We start from the raw sequence: 22,670 nt of genomic DNA, 5'->3' as shown, positions 1-22,670 counted from the left end.
TGGGACCGATTGCTACAACCGGGAGAGTTGGAAAGAAGTAACCGTTGGGACTCAAGAGATTGTGATAACGGTGTTGGTGCTATCTCTACACATCAAATTTGATCGACTGGGGGGTGTTACAGAGATTTCTTGTGGGGTTTGGGGAGGCCGAAACATTGAAGAAGAGATGTAGACGATGAGAAATAAACAGGGGTACAAAAACGAAGGGATAACCAAACATAATGCAAGAAGAAAATCGATGGGTCCCTCTATTGTGCGATCTTCTCCATGACCAAAAACAGAGGAGCTTCGCAAGCCTGCGACCAAGGAAAAAGGGAAGAAAGTGTTTTGGCGAGACCTTTCCAAACTCTTTTATTATCATTGAGTTTTTTATTGGGCTAGCTATAAGCTCATCCTTTCTTATATTTACAGTTTCTAAAGGTGGACCTAAATATTAGAACTGTCGAAAGAACAATCGCCCTAGGAAACGAAGCAGAATACAGTAATAATATGAACGGGGAAGATGAACAGTAATGCTATGCAGAGAGATAAACAATACTCAAAAAATACTATTCAGAAAGCATATAATGATTGGAAAACTTCTTAATAGAAATCTTAATAATAGTACTTACAGAGATATAGCACACACAGGTACAACAGTAGAGACTCTTACAAGATTACAGGAAATATCTCAGAAAGAGAACACTCAAAACTTCTCAGAAAAGAAAAACACTCAAACAAGACTTAATACTCTAAGGACTTATAGACTTCTTTCTCAAATCTTGCACCCAAAACCTTGCACACCCTCTACTTGAGAGAAGAGAGATTTGTATAGAGGTGGTCGAGGTCTCCAAAGCGAGACAACTAGAAGCCACTTTATTCAATCTTATCTCTAAGGCTTCTATAATTGAGATGCCTCTTGACCTTTTCTTATTGTGCATCTTAATTATTGAGATGCTCCCATATTACCTTCTTGCCATATTAGGAACAACTGTCAAAACTTTTACTGTTTCAGATGAGATGGAATCCTCAAATAGTGTCATGACCTTGGTGCATGCTGAGAGAGCGAACACTTTTTGTCTCGAGGTCCTTCGAGATGCCTTTACCTTTGTCTTTCATCTTTTCGTCCATACGTAGGGACGTTTCTTTGAGTTCTAATGGGTCCAAGTCGGGGAACTTACTTCGAAGCTTGTCCATGTAGGATTCAAAGATGGACTAAAAAACGTCATCTTCTTCCAATGTATGCTTGAGGACATCTGTGAGATCAAATTTATCTCACCATTTTATTTCAATTTTCCTTTCAATAGCTGGAGACATCCAAGAAATATCTAGGTGATAACTCCATTTTAGGATCCAGGGGAGACGAAATGTCTTGAAGAACTCGAATTGTTTTACATGCTCAAATTCCAAATAAGCTGTCCCTTTACCAAAGGCTCTATATTTGTCCATGAGCTCTTGGTGAGGGAAGATATAATTGGAAGCTCCCCAAGAGGTCTATCAAACATATGCCCAGTCAAGGTATGGACCTTAAAAATCTTTGAAAAAATGAATGAACCATGAATGCCTAAAAATGGAATTCTGCAATAGAAATACTCTATACCAAGCGTCTTGATAATCCCAGTAGTTGAATATTTTGGGTCTTCTATCAATAGGCTTAGTAATGAATTTTGGCTTGCTTGCATCACCCTAGGCAGTCAGAGGTATAAACTTGACTATTACTAGCTTAGAATAAGTTAGTTCAGTTTTATTTGATTTCTAAAATAGTGCTGAATTCGCGTAGATCCTATATGAAGGAGAATTTCTTCATAATACTTCTCGTCCTTATTTTGACCATAAACAGTGAAATGATGCCTGTCTAGAATGGAGAGGGCAAGGTGCTAGAGTGCTCCTTCTGGATTGACATGAGTGGATACGGTGGCGGCTTCCTCTCGTGAGATAGTTACCACGAAATCTGAGGAGTTAGGCATGTACTGGCTGGAATTAGCCTCTTCCATTGCTAGAGATAGATCCCTAATTAAGGGAGACATTAATGGGGACTGATTAGTCCTTGAACTTGCCTTGATCTCATAATTAGATATTGGATTGGACTCATTAGTCCTTTTAGGGCACCTGGAATTAGGACTTAGAGGAAGACAAAGTCTTCTGTTGGTCATCTTTAATTAAATAACCTTGCAAGAATTCCCTGGTCAGAAAATCTAACAAAGCATTTTCAGATCCTTTAATATATTTAATATCAAAATAAAAACCGACAAATAGCTTGCCATCTAGCAAAAATTTGTTTTGAAACTAGGTTTTTAACATCCTTTTCCAAAATCTCTTTGGCTGATTTGCAATCAATTTGAAGAGTAAAATGCTGCTTTATCAAATCACTCTGAAATTTAGTGATGCAAAGAACTATGATGAGCATTTCTTTTTTGATAGTGGAGTATTTTTTTATGGGTATCGTTCCAGGTTCCTGAGGTGAACCGAACTATCTCATCTTTCCCATCCCTTATTTGCTTTAGGATTCCTCCATATCCTATTTCACTAGCATCGGTTTCCACTATCTTTGGGGATTTTGGATGAGGGATATTGAGGCAGGGAAGGGTTTTTACCCTTTGTTTAATCTTTCTTGCTGTTTAATAATAATAATAATAATAATAATAATAATAATAATAATAAAGGTTAAGAAATAGAGAGGATAAAGGTTGAGGAAGAAGAAAGGAGATTAAAAGCGGGTCGGTTGAAAGCAGATCGCTTTGCAGCGGCGGTCGGGAAAAAAAGAGTGGGCAAAACGAGGAGAAGAAGAAGAAGATAGGGAAAGAGGAAAAGAGAGAGAGATGGGATATAATGGTCAGGAAGTGGTGCGGGGGAGGAAATCCGTCGCCGCTCTTCTGGTTCGAACTAGGGGGAGCTGAATAGTGTATATCTTCGAGTTTTCTCTGGATCCGGGCGAATGAAAGTCTAGGTTGAATTTATAATGAGCATCATGATCATTTTCGTAATTTTGGGTAACTAGGGGCATTTTGGTAATTTTTGGAAAATTGGGTCACACCAGGTCCAAGGGTTGAACCAGGGTTCTGGTCCATTGGTGGGTGGTTTCGGGTAAAAAAAGTGGAGGGTTGAGATAGTTTTGACTGCCAAGAAGGGTTTTGTACCTGTGGGCCAACAAGATTGACTGAAACATAATCTTATTAGATGAAAGGGTAAATGGGGGTATTTTTGGCTACAATTTGGCAAGGTGGGGTTTTAAGGCATTTTGGGTTGATTGGTGGGATCAGATTGGCTCAACTGAGCCTAGATTAGGCAGATTTGGAAAGGGTTCAATTTAGTTAATCTAGGACTTCAAAATATAACCTTTCTATGATCGAAGGGCAAATAAAGGATGTTTTGGGTGAAATTTCACAAGGTTGGATTTCTGGGTAGTTTGAGGTGATTAGTAAGGTTGGATTGGGCCAACTAGGCTCGGATCAGGCAGACTTAGAATCTAGTCAATCCGGAGCCTTGAAATGGAATCTTTTTTTGAGGAAGGGGCAAACGAGGTATTTTGGGATGAGATTTCACAACTGGGTATTTGGAGGTGTCTAGGATTTTTTTTTGATGTTTAGGCTAACGAGAGGGGTCTAAATGGAATCTTTGCTTGATGGATGGTTGAACGAAGGATTCTTGAGTTCAAATTTCATGGGTAGGTATTTTGGGAGGTCTTGGGTCTGTTGGTTGTGTCTGATCTAATGGTTGAGGTGTAAGTGAGGGTCAATCAGGGCCATCAGATAGGTATCGAGCAGGTTTAATGGTGGATTTGAGGGCTTTGGGGCTGAAAGTTGGGCTTTCTGGGTTTTTGGATGTTTTGGAGAGGTTGGAAGGGTCTAATCGGGTGTTTGGGGTGAATTGGAGGTTCAGGCGATGGACCGAGCAAAATTCGGGTGTTGACACTCGGATTTGGCTTGAAGATACCATGTCGAGCCCAAGCGGTCATGGGATGCAAAGAAGATGAAGGCGACAAGGTAGAGCCAGTGGATTCAACACTTGAAGGTGGCGGTGCATCACAATAGGGTGAAGGGGGAGAGGGGGAAACGTTACTTGGAGAAGTCAATTTAGAAGCAACAATAAGGGGAGGGGCCCTAATTGGAAGAAGTGGAGTTGATGTTGTGGTTGGTGCAGTACCAGTGGCAATAAGAAACAAAAAGCAATCCTCATTAAAAATAACATTGCGAGAGATAAAAATTCGCCCCGTAGAGCGATGTAAGCAAGCATACCCCTTATGAGAGTTAGAATAGCCAAGAAATACACATGAAAGAGAGTGAGGCTGTAACTTGTGCTTATTATATGGCCGAACATTTGGAAAACATTCACACCCAAATGCACAAAGTTTGAGGTAGTCCGGAGGGCGACCAAATAATTTCTTAAACGGAGAGCATGATCCAAGCTCCAAAGTAGGAAGGCGATTAATGAGATAAGCAGCAGTGGAGAAAGACTCAAACCAATATTTAGGAGGAATCCCAACATGAGTCATAAGGGCAAGGCCTATTTCAACAATATGGTGATGTTTGCGCTCAGCACGCCCATTCTATGCTTATGTATGTGGACATGGTATTCAACGAGAAATACCCACATGATTGAAATAGGTTTCAAAGGTCTTGAATTCAGAACCACCATCACTTTGAAGATATTTAATTTTAGTATCAAAAAGTAATTCAACATTGGCTTTGAATTTCAAGAACGTATGAAATGCTTCAGATTTACAAGTAAGGGGAAATATCCAACTATAGCGATTAAAATTATCAACAAAAAGAATGTAGTAACGATAGCCAGAAGCAGATGTCACTGGAGAGGGTCCCCATAAATCACAGTAAATTAACTTTAAGGGAGAATTACTAATGGCATGATTCCAGAAAAATGGAAGTACATGGATCTTAGCTATTAAGTAAGCTGAACAAAAATTTAAATCAATACTAGAAACTACTAGTAAATGCTGAGAAGAAATAATTTGTTGAGTCACTCTGAGAGCAGGCTGACCTAATTGATGATGCCAAATCTCAGGGCTGGTACGAGTACCTAGAAATGTAGAAGGAGACGAAGCCATAGCTGATATCTTGATTGGAAGATGAAGTTGATATAAACCATCCTTATTCGGCCCTTGAAGAAGTATCATCCCGGTGCGTTGATCCTTCACAAAGAATTCATGAGGATGAAATTCAAAGTAGACATTATTATTAGTAGAAAACTGGGCCATAGATAGGAAACTGAAAGAAATCTGGGGAACATGGAGAATATTATTCATAACCAATGATCTGGAAGATAAAGCAGAAACAGTAGAAGAGCCAGAATTAGCAATCGTCAAACTTGAACTGCCGCCAATGGAGATGCGATTAGAACCATCATAGTCAGAATGTATTTGCAATTTGTTCAGATCTAAAGTAAGGTGATGAGTCACACCAGAATTAGGAAACCAAATATCTGTATTCTGCTTGTCACGTCCGGAAGCAGCCATAAACGCTAAAGGTTGTGGTCGTTTAGGGTTCTTTAGACTGTCAATATGTGCAAGGAGTTTTCGGCAATACCTGGCAGAATGATTTCGTCCTCCATAAATTTGGCAAGAATTATTGCTGTATTTGGAGGGCTTAGAGGATCCATTACCCGTTTGTGGTAGATCAAGTTTATTATATTTTTTGGAATCCTTTCCTTTAGAGGCAAGATTTACAGAAGAAGAGCTAGCCTGTGTAGATGCAGTTACTGAATCAAGCAAATGATTATCATGAGCTATAAGCATACCTTATAAGCTGACAAAGGATAGCTCATCTGTTCGGATAATGATTGCCATAGAGAAAGCATCATAATCTGGACCAAGACCATTGGGGGTATGATGAATTAACTATGAATTTGTTAGAGGCTCGCCGATTACAGATAGCTTGTCACTAAATACCTTGAGTTTTTGAAGATAATCAGTCATGGAGAGATCATTTTTCTGTAATGCTCCTAGTTCATTCCTGAGACCAACAACACTAGCTGCTCCTAGAGGGGAATAAATGTTCTCAAGGGTTACCCAAACTTCTCTGCTTGTTTTGCTTCCTACGTCCTGTGCCAGTGTTGTTTCTGTCAGAGAGGATAAGAGCCACCTGAAGATGTATCGGTCTTGCTTGACCCGTTGTGTATAGGGTTCTATCATCGAAGTGAAAGATCCTGAAGTGGCTATGGTTACCATTGAACGAGGTGGACAAGGAATAGTCCCATTGACATGGCCGAGGAGCTCATGGATTAGAAGGGCATTCTCAACTTGAAAATGCCATACGATGTAGTTGGATCCATCCAACCCAACCAAAATCAATTGAGGAATATGATTCCTTGATGCTTCGAAGTTTAATTGGTTGTTCGAATTGGTAGACATAGTAGAAGACATGATGGAAGTCTTGAATCGACTACTTATGGCTCTGATAACATATGAGAATAACAAAGAGAGAGGGATTTGAATACTGGTCAAATTGATATATTCGACTCTGTCTTGTTTATTTATATAGATTATAAGAATGGGATATACAAGAATGAATTCTATTTGATCTATGATAGGTTTAGATGTAATCCTATTTAGGATAAGACTTATCTTACTAGGATAAGTGTTATCCTTTACAAAGATAATCTACATGGATAACTATTACTAGGATAAGGGTTATCTACAAAGAGGATTAGTACAGTAGGAGAAGAACTTAGTGTACAAGATAGGTTAGGAGTCCTGATTGGATACATACATGCGCCATGCACGTAATAGTATCGCTATCGCTTAAAGATGTTAGATAAAAAGTCACAAGATGAAACATATTTCATTCGAGCAATGGTTAGAAAGATGAAGGAGAAGTTTGACAAGTATTGGAGGGAATGTAATTTGTTGATGGCTATAGCTGCCATCTTGGATCTGAGGTGCAAAATGAGGGTGATCGAGTTTTGTTTCCCTAGAATGTACCCTGAAAGAGAAGCTCGAGAGAACATTGCAAGAGTGAGAGATGCTATGTATGATCTTTATGGCGAATATGTGGATGAATATCATTATAGCAATGGTGAACAAAGTGTTGAACCTCAATTGTTTAATTCTAATATTGCAAGTGGTGCACAATCTTCATCTTCGAGTTGGTCAAAATTTGCACAATTTGTGAGGGTAATTGAAACCGTTCAACCACAAAAAATCTAATATAGATATTTATCTAGAAGGCTGCTTTATATGTGAAGGATATTTGACCAATTTCAATGCTTTGGATTGGTGGAAAGTAAATAATTTGAAATTCCATGTTTTATCCAAGATGGGTCAAGAAATTTTGGCTACTCCTATCACTACAGTGGCTTCAGAAGCTACTTTTAGTGCTGGGAGTAGAGTCATTAATACTTATCATGCCTCATTGTCTCCTGACAGAGTGTAAATCTTACTTTGTAGCGGAGATTGGTGTCGTAATATTCATGGAGTGAAGAATAAGAACAAGGTGAGTTCATTCATTTTATTAATTACAATGTATTTAGTGTATTTCTATTTCAGCCTTTGACATAGACTATTTTCTGTTTTTTCTTGTCTTTGTAGAAAGAGAAGAAGCCAATTGAGATTGTCCTTCCCATCACAAGTTGATCTTTTCATCTAATGCATGGTAAACACATTTCATTTCACCAAAATGATGTTACTTGTTATTATATTATGTTTTATAATTTACTACACAATAATTTATATTTAATAATTTTATTTTTAAAGGTTGGTGTTGCATCTTGGAGTCCTAAACATGATTTGATGAAGGGTGATTTGGCCCGACCTAGCGAGAAGAGGACATATGGACACACTAAGGGACGACAGCTCGGCCTGGCAAGCCTAGTTCGCAACAGTTGAGCTCGGGTATTCAGCCACCCCGGCCCAAAACTCACCTCGGCATCGTGGCACCTCGGCATCCAATCCAGTTCGGAACTAAAGAATCAAAGTATAAGCTCGGGCCTAACAACCCGAATCGCCACAACTGACTCCAGAGGTCTCTCCAACAGACCCTAAATTTCTCGAGATCACGATGAATTAACAGATCTCGGATCTCTCGAGATCACGATGAGCTAACAGATCCCGACTTTTCTGAGATCACGATGAGGACTCATCCCAGTTCCGCCAGAGTCGAAAGTGAAACGATAAAGCCTTATCTACGTACTGCTCCTTCGAAAGCAGAACGAACCCTATCTCCACACCCCGGAGATCCCGAAGTTCTTTCGTGAGACCCACGACTACTCCAATATATAAAGACATGAACCTCAAGACAAAGGTACGCATGGTTACTCTACTCTCTAGCTCTCAAGCTCTCAAACTCACAAGCATTCAACTCGCATTACAATATACTAACTTAAGCATCAGAGCGACCTCACCGGGTTAGCCACCCTGGGTTCTCTGATCCACTGTCTTGCAGATAGATCCAACTCGCTGCTCGATTGGAAGCCAGATCGCCCTCCAACTGGGAGTAGTCAGATCATGCAACAACATGATTGATTAAGCTTGGTGTTGCAAATATAGCTTTGTTGGTTATGCACTTTATGTGTGTGTGTGTGTTTTGAAAAAACTGTTGGTGCATATTGTGATTTATTGGTTATGCAAAAACTTTATTGATGATGGTATTTTAAGTAGCATTTTCTTAATCTATTATATGTTTCTCTCTTTTTTTGGGTAAATTTCTTAACCTACCCTTATAGTTTAGCTAATTGATTAAGTGTACCCTTACTGTTTGAAAATTAATTAACGCTACCGTATTGTTTCTGACAATTGATTAATACTTCCCTTACTGTTAGCACCCGTTAATAGAAAGACAAAAAAGACTATTTTACCCTTTACTCTTCTTCAAATTTTCAAAATAAAACATGGAAAAGGGGAAGAAGAAAAGATGTGTAAAATTGAAAAAGAAAATCGTGGATTTTATCTGAATAAAGCTAAAAAACATCTTACTACTATTATTTTCTTTTTCGGATCCATGAGCAAACGTAGAGTCTTGAAGTGTTACGAAATTTCGTTTAGGATTTGACAAAAAGAAAACGAAAATCTACATGAAAATTGAAATATGAAGGGTTGGTAGAATCCAACCGTCATTAATAGCTATCATCTAAGGAAATCGAAAAACATAATGAAAAACTGCTTCATTCGAGTAGGAGTTGCTTCTAAGACTATCGGGCAGCATAAAACAAGAAACAAATAAAAACGAAAAAAAAAGAAAAAATATAAAATTAAAAGAAAAGAAGAAAAAGAAGAAGATGAAGGTTTTTTTGTATTTAAAGAAAGACACGAAAACCTGATTTAAACATGCAACAACAAACAGGAATCCCATACTATGTATTGATGGAGCCCAATCAAAACTGAAATTACAGAATAATTTATTGAAACTATGAGATTTCATTCCCAAGGGAGGGGCAGGGAATGGCCATTCCCTCAAATGGGGGAATGCCATTCCAGTAGGAATGGGAATGGGGTTCTGATTTCGCCCAACCCAAATAGTTGGAATCGGAATAGCCCATTCCAATTCCAATTCCGATTCCGGACCCCTATTCTTGCGAACCAAATGGGGCCCTAAGTGTTGAATTTAATAATCTTTTAAATTTTATGTGAAAGATAATTGATAGTTTATATGATTTTTACATGTCTTAATCAAATAATTAGAAATCTTGTTGTTTGTTTGTGTTATTTTATTTATTTATTACTTATATATAACAAGAAAGATTAGAGAATTATAGGGTGTTCTATAGTGCGGATGAGAAATTGGTGGGTATGGACTGGTCCACACCACACCACAGTCCACAACTGTTTTGATCTGTGGACAAATTGTGTGGACTAGACCAGTCCACACCCATAGTGGTGTTTTGTAGGCGTGGTGTGGACCAGTCCACACCACACTTTTTGATCCCATGTATCTCATATACATTTATGAATGATCTACACCAACGTTTTAAAAAACGACCCAGAAATGAAATCATTCTAGCCATCAGTTTCTGGGTCGACGGTTCGATTATCGGTTTGAATGGATGACCTGTTCTAATAAGCAAATTAAAAAAAAAATAAAAAATAATTAAAAATAAAAAATGGTAAAAAATTGTTGAATGGATCAACGGTTCGACCGCTCGGGTCAATGGGTTGTTGACTTTTTCAATGGTTTTTGGCCAAAACCGGGTTTGGGGTAAAACTGAACCACTTGCTTGGACAGTTCCCGGGCCGAATGGTCCGCCCATCTGGGTCAACGATGGTTCAAAAACCTTGATCTACACAATTAATCATAAATATCTAATTTTTGCATTTTATATGATAAATATATTGAAAAATGCATCGATGAATTAATATTAACCAATAAATATTAATTTTTTATAAAACAATAGTAAAATAGTTAAAAATTAAAAAATATATATTTTTAAATATTTAAAAATATTATTTTATTGATAAAAACATTAAAATTAAAAAAAAATAAAAATTAAGTAAAATAATTAATATTTTATTGAAAAAAATATTAAAATATGAAACAGACAATAAGGTTTCAGCCTTTTAGGGAGAGTGTGAAGCAGGGGATCAAAAATAGTGTGGCATGGACCGGTCTTGTCCACAACCAGTAGAGCGGGTGCTACGGTCCCGTCCACGAGATGAACGTGGTGCCGAACACCACCTTAGATACATGTTCTAAACCTGACCTGCCCCTATTCTTGAATATAGAGAGGGTTTTGCATTTTCATATGTAGGGAGGGTTTAGATTCTCAAAATCCAATCCACTGTGCGTTTTGGGGCATATGCGAATTGAGAGGTTTAAAGAGATTGATAGGATTTAGAATTTACAAAATCCTCCCCGAACTTGCCCCGTTGCCATCCATACTTCACATCTCCCAAAGTGGAAGCACGAGTTTGGTCTTGCAGAAGAGCATCCTCCAAAGTATGATTGAACATTCCCCAAAACCCTCTTCACAAGTTACAAGTGAGGTATGGGATTATTGATCTCATCATACAAAACCACATTTAGAAGGATCTTGATTCAATTCAAAGATGAATAAAAAATGTAAATGAATGCCCATTTTACCATTTGATCATGAACTTTATATGAATGCTACATACTTATGAAACAAGAGGAAAACGTGATTTTAAAACCAAAAGTAGTTCAAAGGAAATCGCGCTGCCACCAGGGTTGGGGTTTAAGGGGAGGGATGGGGTACCCCGTTGCATTACTTGTGTGTCCTATGAGGCTAAAAAAGTTCAAAGATAAAATTCTTTTAATTATATTTTGAAAAACATGAAAATGTTATGATGCAATATAGCATGTGCTTTCTTTAATTTGTTTTGAAATAAAATAATATTTTGAAATCATCAATTTTCTTGGAGTGAGCTGATTTTGGCGATGTTTGACATCGATGCCATTCTCTGAGAAAATGGTGCCATTCTCTAAGAAAATGGCGCCACATCAGAGAAAGTGGTGTTTCAAATAACGCCCTCTTGTTTGGTACCATTTTTTCAAAAAAAACGTTGCTCCAAACCATGCCTTGGAAATCCGGAAAGTGTGGTTTAAAGCAACACCAAATTCAATGTTTTATAAGAAAACGGTGCATTGCTGCCAGCGGTGCAATGATGTGGCATCATCTTGGGCGCTTGATAATATAGACCATGTTGAAAACGTTGCTACCAGCACTCCAGCACTGGTACCAAATAAAACCAGTGATATTTTCTCAGAAAAAACCTATGTGGCAGCACCAGTTCCAAACAAAGGTGCTTACAACTCTACATGCCTAGTACCATTTTTCTTAAAAAATAGTGTAATGCTCCCAAAACCGATGTCAAACACCTACTTTGTATTCGATGCTATGCAGCATTAATAACTTCCCCTTGATCCCTTTTTCCCCAAAATTCTGGTTGCAGGATTTGATTCCACCTCAACGCTGGAACAAATCAGATAACACACACCAGCAAGCCAGCCTTTGGTTGGTTGGAGTGAGCTGTTTTGGCGATTAATGAAGAATAAAGAATTACTTTTAAAAAACACTAATAACCCATTAAACAGATGTGGCTGTAGTTTAGTGGTACGAATTCCACGTTGTGGCCGTGGAGACCTGGGCTCCAATCCCAGCAGCCACATTTTTTTTATCATAAATAAACATTTCATCATCTATAATTGGATGTGAGAAAGATTTTTGGATTCCACTTACTAAACATTTAAACTGTCCCTTGGCTTTTATTTCTACACGTACTTTGTATTCTTCAATCTTCATCAAACAGTAAAAACAACCCTAGGTTAAAGCCATCCCATACACCTTTTAGTCTCCTTCTCAACTTTTTCTTTCAGATTTTTCTTCCCCACTTTTCACCAAAGCGCTTTTCAAGGTGTATCCAACCATCCATTCTAGCAAAATGATTGTTTTCTTTTTAATTGAATAGAAAAATGATTATTAGGGCTGTTCACGGGTCGGGTTGGGTCGGTTTACTGCGGTTTTTCCAACCGACCCGACTTGGTCGGGTTACCTGACATAGAAACCGAAACCAACCCAATGTTAAGCAAAACCGATCTGGTTGGTTTGAGTCGGTTTCGGTTCTAAGTTCATCCCTGTGATAAAATCTTGCTAATTTTAAAAACAGTCATAAATTGAACATCATTTCAGCAATCTCCTATGATAAAATTTAAATGAAAAGTTAATCACAAAAGTTGTTCATTAATCACTATTCACTAATCCAAAGTTTCTTGCAACCATTCAAAAACAAAGTGGCCTAATGAGCTTTGGAACTTCATGTTTGAACTAGGAACTAAGTCGGTTCAGTTCGGGTCAGTTTCGGTTTTCTTGTGTGAAAACCGAAACCGACCCAAATCATCGATTTAAGAATTTGCACAACCCGAAACCGACCCATGCTGATGAAAACCCGATCGACTCGGGTTGGATCGGTTCAGGTTGGTCGATTTGGTTGGGTTGGGCCTTCTTATGAACAGCCCTAATGATTATTTTGTTATTCTTGTCTGCTTAACGAAGTGATAGCCCTGCAAAGCGGCAGTAAGCGGCTAACCATGCGTGGATATGGTTTTTAAATTTTCTTAAAATGTGGTTAACGTAATTGCCGAATGAATATTAAAGCGCGGAGTTGGTACTAAACTAATAGCTCAAAGATAGAATGGGACGGGGCAGGCGGACTTGCTCAAAGATACCACAAAAACATTTTCATAAGGAACAGCTTAAACCATTTCAAGAACCAAGAGAACATCTCTTTTTTTTAGTAGAAAGGCCTGAGGCCAACTTTCATTCACCTGTTAAGTCTTGGTTTACTGTAGTCTCACCGGTAGACAAATCAGAATTAAGCTGAAGAGAAATACAAGAGAGAGTCACCCACCCAAAAGTAATGATCATTGACATCAATTTTAATAAATTTATGAGCAACACGGTTGAAATTCCTCTTGACATGACAGACCAAGACTGATTCAAAGCAGAGGATAAACCACCTACTATGGACCAAGGTGAGAGGGAAGATTCCTCCAACAGGCACTGGATAGGTTCCATAGCATCTCCAGCAGGCACTGGATATGAACCAAGACAACATCTAGTTACTTTCTTTTTCAACATTTCTCCAACTCTTCTAACTGTATTTTGTTGGGCATCGTACCGTGGGATGGTTTTAGGGGATGCAAAAAGATCAATTGAATTGAACATACCAACATTCATTAATCAAATCTTATCTGTCAGATTCAAATCAGACTCAACATGCTATGTATTATTGACAAAATGAATGAAAAAGTACTTTAATATTAAATATCATAAATAAAATAACTTAAAAATTACGATCAAATTCGGATAGAATCATATTAATTTGTATTCCAGACAAACATATACCATTTGCAGCCTACAAAGCTGATCCACTCAAACCTCCCATCGTCCCACGGACTCGATGGAAATGGAATGGTGCTCCAGATCATTGACCAGTCACCATTGTAACATAAAGTGGACATCTACCCTCATGATGTGTTTGGATCTGCCTGAAGGTACTACTTGGACCTCGCAAGTCTACATAAAACCATTCATGTATACAAGGGGGGTTGTGTGGTCACTGGTCACAGTTCATTCTCATATCATAAATTTACACAATATTAGCATTTTCCTTAAAAGAGTGCATGAGTACATTTTCTCATGTGTCGGGGAATAATCACAACCTCTATTCACGCCAAAAATCTCGGCCAAATAGAACTTGCCAGTTGCCATGTAGTGGGAGAAATAGGTGGATTGTGTAGGGGAGCTCGCTGATTATGTTTGTTCTATCAAACTACACACATCGACATTGGTCATCTTATAGCCAAGTAGTCCCTAGTCGGTATTTTCTTTACTGGGCAGCAGATCCCGAGTGGCTTGCAAATACGTTGAAACAGAGATGTTTCAAGCTCCACTGAGACAGAGTTGCAAGCTGCTAGGTTGGTAAAGTTTGTAAATACCAATGCTACAGTTGATTGACCTGCTTCCAAAACCATATTCAAGAGCTACTTCCCTAAGCAGTTCAACAGAAAACAAAGAAACCACTGAAAATATATAAAAGCAATGAAGGAATGAGGTGGGGCACTCGTAACTTTTCTCATTGCTTGTCATAGCATACAATCAATCTGATTACCAACTTCCATAAAGATTACAAGGTGGACTATTGCCAAATAGTGTATGACAGCCTAGCATCCATCTATAAGTAAGAAAAAGAAAACAAATCTAGAGCTCATTACCATTTTTCCTCCAATTCCTGGGGTGGAATCACAGATTTCGATTTCAACAATCATGCTCTGCTGGGGATGTCCTGACTATGCCCCTCTTAGCAGATAGCCCTCATAAGAAGAATGCAAATATACTTTGAATTTTGACCTCAACAAAAAAATACCAGCATGACTGCACAGAGCATTGAAGCTAAAGACCATAAGAAAAGGCAAAATCAAGAACCTGAAGCATTTCTGTTCAAAATATTATGACAGATCAGATGACCAATATAACGGGATTGGGTAGACATCAGAGTTCAACATAATTAATCTCTGGTTACTACTTATCAGGCAATATATGAATCTGGAACTACTAATAAGGCAGATCAAGAGAGATAAAAAACAAGTTGATATCACAATGAATTAACGTTCAATATAAAAGGATGCTCTTGATCTGCTTGTAGAAGCAGTGCATGTCATCCAGAGGACCCAAAGAAAAGGTTCCTCAATAGAATATATTTCAGCCTTGAGAGGCCAAGGCAATGTATTCTTATGTGTAGTCTATGGGGAGTATGTTTTGCTCCCACTATTTAGGTTTCCTTACCTGTTATGGTTTGCAAGCAGAACGAATGAGATTTTTTGGAGCTTAGACCTTTGTTTTGTTTTATTCCTGATTGATCTTTCAAGCCTACCTTAGGGAAGTCAATTTAAAGCTATGAATCCTACAATCATCAACCATATTCACAAAGCACATCAGATTTCTTGCCCACCAACACTCTACCCAAAATACACTACAGCTGCATATCGTGATCTTGTATTGTCAGATGTGTGGCTGCAGCATATTGTGGGTGGGGAGTTGTGGGCAAGAAATCCAGGTTCATTCACAAAGAACACCACTCAGATGAAGAAGGTACCTGAAGATACCTCTTTCAAGTTTCGGGAAGCTTCAACAGTTTCAAACTGCCACAGATGGAGTTTCTGAATGGTGGCCATCTCTTCTCTGGTGATTACTCCCACACAGCACATTATGAAAAATAGATGCAAAGACATGGACCACAGGCCTGGAGGATTGGAGGAAAAGAAAGAAATCACCAGCTGTCAATAAGCATCCATACTGATATACATTAATAAAAGAATCTTTAATAGCGACTCTCACACTCCATAAAAGAGGGGAAATAAAAAAGAATCTTTTATAAGTCAAGTGGTTCTAAAGTTTCATCATCTTATCTACAAGTGATTGCACTCCATAATGTTTGTTGCTCAAAGGGATTACCCAATACTTCTCAAAAAAGTTGATCTTGTATATAGGATTGCGTAACTGTAAAGTCCTTTCAATTCAAGGATATTTTGATAAATTTGAACTCATGGACATTCTTGTGGTTCAAAGTCCCAAACACCCTAGTGAAAAATATTTCAATCTTTAATTTCAGAAAATTCCTTAAGCAAGTTTTTTATTTCTATGCGAATGTTCAGAAATGATTTTTTGGGCCTTTGGCCTCTTTTCATGGTAGGCACACAAGGCCAAAAAATTTTGCTTCCTTTCTATTTTTACACTGAAACAAATTGAGGAAATTTTCATAAAACCCAGAATATAAATTACTTATAGATATTAATGAACTATCCATTCTAAAGAAGATAAGGAATAAATACCGGATGAAGAGAGGGAAGAATGTTTCAAAAGCAAATTCATCTTCTGGGTTGCCCATTAAACTGGTTTCAGGTATCCGTTGAAAATATCTCAGATAAAGCCAGCTCCCATAAGTTCCAAATATTGTGAATGGTAAGAACCTAATTGCTTCTGGTGTGACAAAGCTAATAATTATTGATGGCAATAGCAGCAATGATGGCATCCACTGTTTTAAGAGAATCAAGAAGACAGATGAAAAGGTCAGCGATAGCCAAAGCCAATAACAGGAGAAAGAATAAATATCATTATTAAGGTCACTGTACAACCTGAGTTCTTATCTGGGAGATACCATATAGTGAAAATTCTTGATCAGGCATTGCTTGTTTCACGCCTACCAAAAACCCAGCCAGGACACCATGGAACCCAGAAAGCTTTGTATATCTGCTTGCAGAAGATACTCAGATCAGATAAAATCCTCATCACTGTTCTACAAGAACTTAGATTGCTGTAAAAAAAAATTAGCTTGTGCTTAGGATTTTAACAGTGAAATTTAGAAAGATAGATTTTAGTATTTCACCATAGGTGCTCAGCATCATGGAGCACTCTTCATATTTGAAGATATAAATACCATTGTCCTTATTTCTGCCACATATGATTTCTGGTCAGAACATTAGCAATCTCAATTATGTTTAGAACCATCACAGCCATACACCTGTGGTAGAGATTGTGAAACTTACCATCTAACAAGTTTCACCTAGGAAAGTCATGAATTGCAGGAACATGGTCTTAATCACCTGGTTAGAGACCATTTTGTGGTTATCCAACAAAACTGACTACAAACAGAATGTGGTGGGTCTACAGTTATTGGACCATGTTGATTTTTTGAGGTTAGATCCCAGTGAGGTGGCATGGACCATGCATCATAGGCTCATGACTCCCAGAATGTGCACCGACACAATTATCATTTATTCTACTGCACTTACAATTCCTATTATAAGGTTTCTCATAAAAAGAGGCAATCTACAGAAGGAAAACTCCAAGAAGAATGTAATAGTAGCAATGTAGAGATACTCACAGAAATCGTTCTCTTCCTGTTATATAATAAGAAGTAACTGCAGTGGCATAGACCCCAAATAGGGTGAAGGTGTTCACAAAAACAACAAACTTCAAAACTTCCCTAGATGTCCATAGTGGCTCTAGTAACTTGCCACATAAAAGCAGGCCAAATATACTAACAATCAACTGCAAAAGAAATATTGGATATCTTAGATTCAGTGTTTTACATACAAAAATCAAAATTAAACATGTGCAGTGAAGTCAACAATAGTCTGAAAAGCTAAAAAAAACTTGCAGAAAAAAAAGGTACAACTTCAAAAACAAAACTCAAGAACATGCATCTGAGTCAACCATGACCACCCACTCTTGTAAAACTCATGGCATACAGGCAAGTTACTTTCACTTTCATGGGAAGTTAAGGTTGGTATATGAATTCTTTTCATAAGCATATTTTCCTTCTTATAGATGAAGTTTCAGAAATGAACTGAAGAAATTAATGACCCAAAACAATATGATAGCTAAAGCAACTGAATGGATGATGACTGGAAAATAATAGGCAAAAATCACTGAAAAATGAAAACCATGAAACAAATACAAAAACAACTGAGAAAACAAAGAAATAGAATTACGTTTAAAAATGAACCAGGTTTTAAATTTGGCCAAAATTTACCCCACCAATATTGTTGCAAGATACCACATAATCAAGTCTAAAATTTGCATCTCTAGGACATGCAGTCACTTGAACATGTAGCTAATTGCTTTCAATTTTCATCTGGAACAAATTCCTCTCTCATTAAGAACTGATTTCTAGTGGATTGAAGTGGTTGAGCATTGTCTTCCACATTATATGTACACACAACAATTTCTCTCTGTCTGCACCCATCTTGAGGGATGGTATAAAAAGTCCTAGACAAATCTCACATTTTGGCAGAGTCCATGGACACTCAAGTCAACTCAACTAAGCCTTGTCCCAACTACATGGGGTTGGTACCATGTCCATGGATGATTTATGATACCCAAATCTTCTAAACAAATATGTAAACAAAATCCTTGCTGTTTTCTTTTCTGAAGAAAAGAGGGGGATGACAATATATAGAAGCCAGTGGAACAACCGCTATATAAATGTGCCTCCAGATCACACAACAAAGATTTTTGGAACCATCCATTGCAGCTTTGTTCATGATTAAAAAATGAAGGAAAGAAGTCTTTCTGAAATTTCTAACAAGAACAGGTAAAGAATTACTCCAAATATTGATTGCTCTATGAAACCTGCGGTAATGATGTTCCACACAAAAGGAATGGTCCTGCATACAGAAGAAAACAATGAATTCACATGGCCACACTCACACACAAAAATGACAATTACTAGACTTTAAAGTAGATAGTATCATAAGACATGGTGATGCACATATGCACTAGGAGAAATATATGCACGCCTGCATAATTATGTCTGATTCAATTTCCTGATGTATTTCGTTAAGTCTACATGAAAGAAAGATCAATACCTGATGATCCATGTGAAAAATGGTCACAAGAGATAGGAGAATTGCCTCCTAATAATTAAGGTAAAATGACATTTTAGGACTCATCATAAATGGGTTAGACATGGAAAGAAAGCAGTGACAACTAGGTTATCGTTATTATTATTTTTTTTTATAAATAGTTATCATTATTTTTATCTATGTGGTTGTTATATATATTGTTAAATAATTATTTATTGGGTTAGTCAAAATCACAACATATAGATCAGTTTTAGCAGAATGATACAAAAGGATTTAGTGTCCTATCACGACTTGAGAGTGTTTCAGTGTAGCCATCTTCTTTCTTGCTTTCTTCTAATCGTTGTTATTTCTTTTCAGATTATATTTGAAACTTTAATTGTTTTTTTTCCATACAATCTTCACATTTGATTTCAAGGAACCAATGTCAACTTTAATAGACCATGATCATTTTGAGGAATCATAGTCCCGTACTAGTGCAAAATAAGAAACTAAAGCATTGGCAGATTCCTGAGCCATCTCTTTTTTCTTACAACAGGAAAAGAAAAAGAAAAAGAACCTACCATGTTTTATAACCAAAAGTTAAACCATTGGCAACTGCCTCCCAGCCTTTCTCTAAAATTAGGCCTGTTAAAAATTTAAAATTAAGGGCAAAGGTTCATCATAATGTTTTTTGAGAAAGGTAAAGTAAAATTCTATTGATAAAATATGGATGTAGTACAGTACACCAGCTCCCATAGCAGGGAAGAGCAGAAAAAACCCAACCCTCCCCAACCTGAAATACAATACAGATCGGATGTCCCATAAACCTTTTTGAGAAGAAAAGCAGATTGATCATAATATGATTATTCCACCAATGGTCATGCATGAGTAGTTTTCCTTCTAACAATATTGTGAGTAATATTTGTATCAATATAAGAACAAAGCCCATATTGTGCCCCTTACCGCTGTGATTGCTAGAAGTGACGGTAACTAACATCAGAGATGTCATTCATGATATTGGAGCAACCATGAGCAGTTAAAGGCTTAGTTAAATGATCTACACTCCAATTTCCAAACATAAGAACCACATTATTCTGACTGTAGAAAACATGGAAGAGATTAAATGCGAGGAACAATACTACCAGGGAACTTAGTGGTGCTGGACATGGTTAATGAGAATGAACACTTGTAACATTTTAAATTTTTAATGATGCTTGAAATTGAGGTCAAGGAAAAAAGGAAAAAAAAACTTGAAACTCATAAATAGAACGCCATGAAAAAGATGTTTTCTTTAATTCCTTACTTCTACTACATTCTAAAGTTATCTATCATCATCATCATCACCATCTAATCCTTGTACCAACTATATGGGGTTGACTACATCTATCCTGTTTTGCCATTCCTTTCTTTTCAATGTCATATCCATTGTTAAATTTTGAGCCCTTAAATCATTTCTTACTGCCTTAATCCATGTTCTTTGTCTGGCCCAAGTTCTTCTAGCCCTTTTTAACCTGTAGCACGGTTTCTATGTTTTAACACACTGGATACCTTTGTACTTGAACATTTTACACCCATGTCATGTGCCAACTTAATACTGGTTAGGAGCATTGGGATAATGCTGGGTCTTGGTCAAGGAGCTTCAAAGTTCTAAAATAGGACCAAACTAAAGATCACATCAACTCTCAACTAGTGTATTTTTTTCCAAGTGGGAACCCCCCCCCCCCTTCTGAAATATTGACTTGCATAACACTGCCTGAGCAATGGACACATTAATTCTTCATAAACCATAAATTGCAAATGAGAACATGGAAACAGAAATAACCAAAAGGATGAACCTATTAATTCAAAATATTTGTATCTTTGAGTAAGAATATGATCATACATCTATTATACAGTGCTGGCAGGCAAACAGTATCAAATACATGTCAAAGATGGGGGGTCACAGTAACTGGCAATTAAAATTCAGAATACAAGAGAATGATTTATTTTATCAAATACAATTATTGAATTTCAGGTAAGTTATTTCTTACTTTGCTGGGACAAGTGCAGTATAGCCGACTATCCAAGGAAATAGTATTTGAAGAAGATACCCAAGGAAAAGGACCCCACATAACCCTTTGGATAGTCGAGGAAATTCTGTTAACCCTAGCTGGAATCAAAAGCATTGAAAAAATTATTTAGCAAATAATTATATTAGAAAACAGATGAAAGGGAAAAAGTAAATACAAAATGAAAATCTAAATGATTATAACTGGATAAATTTATTATGGGTTTTTCATGCATGAAAAAGAATTGAGCAATCAAAAGAAAATCTTAATTACGATATATTTACCGGTAGGCTAAGAAAATTGCAGTTGTAAGTTGTTACCGAAACCACTTGTAAGTAAACAGAAGTCAGATAAAAAGTGAAGAAACAATCAGTAGAAGAATTAAAACCAAGGAACACAAAATAGAGGTTACTCCACCTATAATTATCATCCAGCTATACCATGTTACTGGAAGAACCAACAGCAAAGTGCTTTATACAATATTAAGTTATTAACGTTCTACTTGATATTTGGGCTTCAGCTAAAAAGATGAGCAATTAATTAATTTTCTTTTTGAACTTCATGGCCAAATCAGACAAGGTGTGAAAAGTCATTTACATATTAGGTTAGAAAACAGATCTCCCTCAGTGTTTAGTAAAGGTCCTCCCATTTATTTGGCAGACTGTCCTCATCTTTAATCATCTTGACTACAAAAGAAGAATGCCATATCAAATTTTTCTCAAGTTGAATTTCAAACTGCATGATTTATGCAACTCCGGTAGCAATTATTTTTGCTCGAATGAGAGATTGCTGGTTTGCTCTTATTTTTTATTAACGACTACCGAAGGGGATAACTAATGAAGATGAAAGCTTCGAATCCAACAACATTAAAGGAAATAGAAGAGAAACCCTAACTTGAATGATGTGCATCATCTTGTTTCACAAAAGAGCAAAATCTTGAAATTCTGATGGATATTCTATACCAAGTCGACTGTAATTATCCTACGTCTAGTTAATTCTCCATGCATTTACCTCACTCCCGTGCATTCAGTGATTCATTATCTTTTAGAAAGTCCTTATTTATATTTCAAAGAAGACAATCCTTTCATCAATTGTATTCCTACTTGTTACAAGGATGAAAAATCAGTCCATGATATTTTTCTACTACCAAATCAGCTCGCATGATCTACCGTCCACTATATTTTTCAAAAGAAGGAAAGAAAAACAGAAGAAAATTCCACCAGAGAGAGAGAGGAAACAAATGGAAAATAGGGTATTCCCGTAGGTCGGTTCTCTGGTACCGCAGATCTGGGATATGGTATTCAGAACACGAAAGAAGAGCTAAAGTTTGTCAGATTGACGTGGAAACCACAAAGAGAAATCGTTCCTCCGCAAGAAAAAATGAAAAATATATGAAGATAAGCAAGTATGAATAAATAAAGGCAGATATTACATTTTATTAGGATTTAGGACAAAGGAGGAGAAGGTACTTACACTAGAGAGAGACATTGTAGCAATACCGAGCGGATTTCCTTCTGGTTCGGCTGTTCAATTTCAATCCACGTTAGGGAGAGAGAGGAAATGGCGGTGCCTATCACGAAAAAGGAAATGGCGGGATTACATACAGCGCAGGGCTCGGGTTTTTTTATCACCAGTCAACATGACTAATTTCCCCTTATTACGTTACTATCATTATAATGGTACCGGAAGGCTAAATATAGGAAGAACAGTGACTAATCAGTAAACACAACCCCGTTAACATCGATGAAAACCGGGTGATTAGTTATCAGTTTTTGTAGGTATCGTGCCTTTGTCGGTGCACAGTCGGACCATGCAATGATGCAATAAGCTTAGCAAG

The 22,670-nt window shown here is 37.3% G+C and overlaps 1 protein-coding gene across 10 annotated transcripts; it reads right to left on the bottom strand.

Moving 5' to 3' along the window:
* Positions 1 to 14,482: 14,482 nt before the first annotated feature.
* On the bottom strand, positions 14,483 to 22,565 carry LOC104594580 (rhomboid-like protein 19). Of its 10 annotated transcripts, none has more exons than XM_088898791.1 (9): positions 21,431 to 21,497; positions 21,118 to 21,161; positions 20,816 to 20,934; positions 18,548 to 18,608; positions 17,324 to 17,490; positions 16,575 to 16,689; positions 16,272 to 16,474; positions 15,536 to 15,682; positions 14,483 to 14,876 (listed from the first exon to the last, which is right to left on the bottom strand). In XM_088898791.1, the coding sequence occupies exons 1-8, from the start codon at positions 21,480 to 21,482 to the stop codon at positions 15,577 to 15,579; spliced, it is 867 nt and encodes a 288-aa protein (XP_088754917.1). In that variant the 5' UTR covers positions 21,483 to 21,497; the 3' UTR covers positions 14,483 to 14,876; positions 15,536 to 15,576. The 10 variants fall into 10 exon arrangements, with proteins under 10 accessions (XP_088754917.1, XP_088754918.1, XP_088754915.1 ...); XM_088898792.1 differs by having other exon boundaries at positions 14,483 to 14,832; XM_088898789.1 differs by having other exon boundaries at positions 14,483 to 14,814.
* Positions 22,566 to 22,670: the final 105 nt, after the last annotated feature.

Source organism: Nelumbo nucifera, chromosome 2, assembly GCF_055504915.1.
Source record: "Nelumbo nucifera cultivar China Antique chromosome 2, China Antique-T2T, whole genome shotgun sequence".
Taxonomy (NCBI): domain Eukaryota; kingdom Viridiplantae; phylum Streptophyta; class Magnoliopsida; order Proteales; family Nelumbonaceae; genus Nelumbo; species Nelumbo nucifera.
Note: the sequence above shows the minus strand (reverse complement) of the source record. Positions and strands in the feature narration are given on the sequence as shown.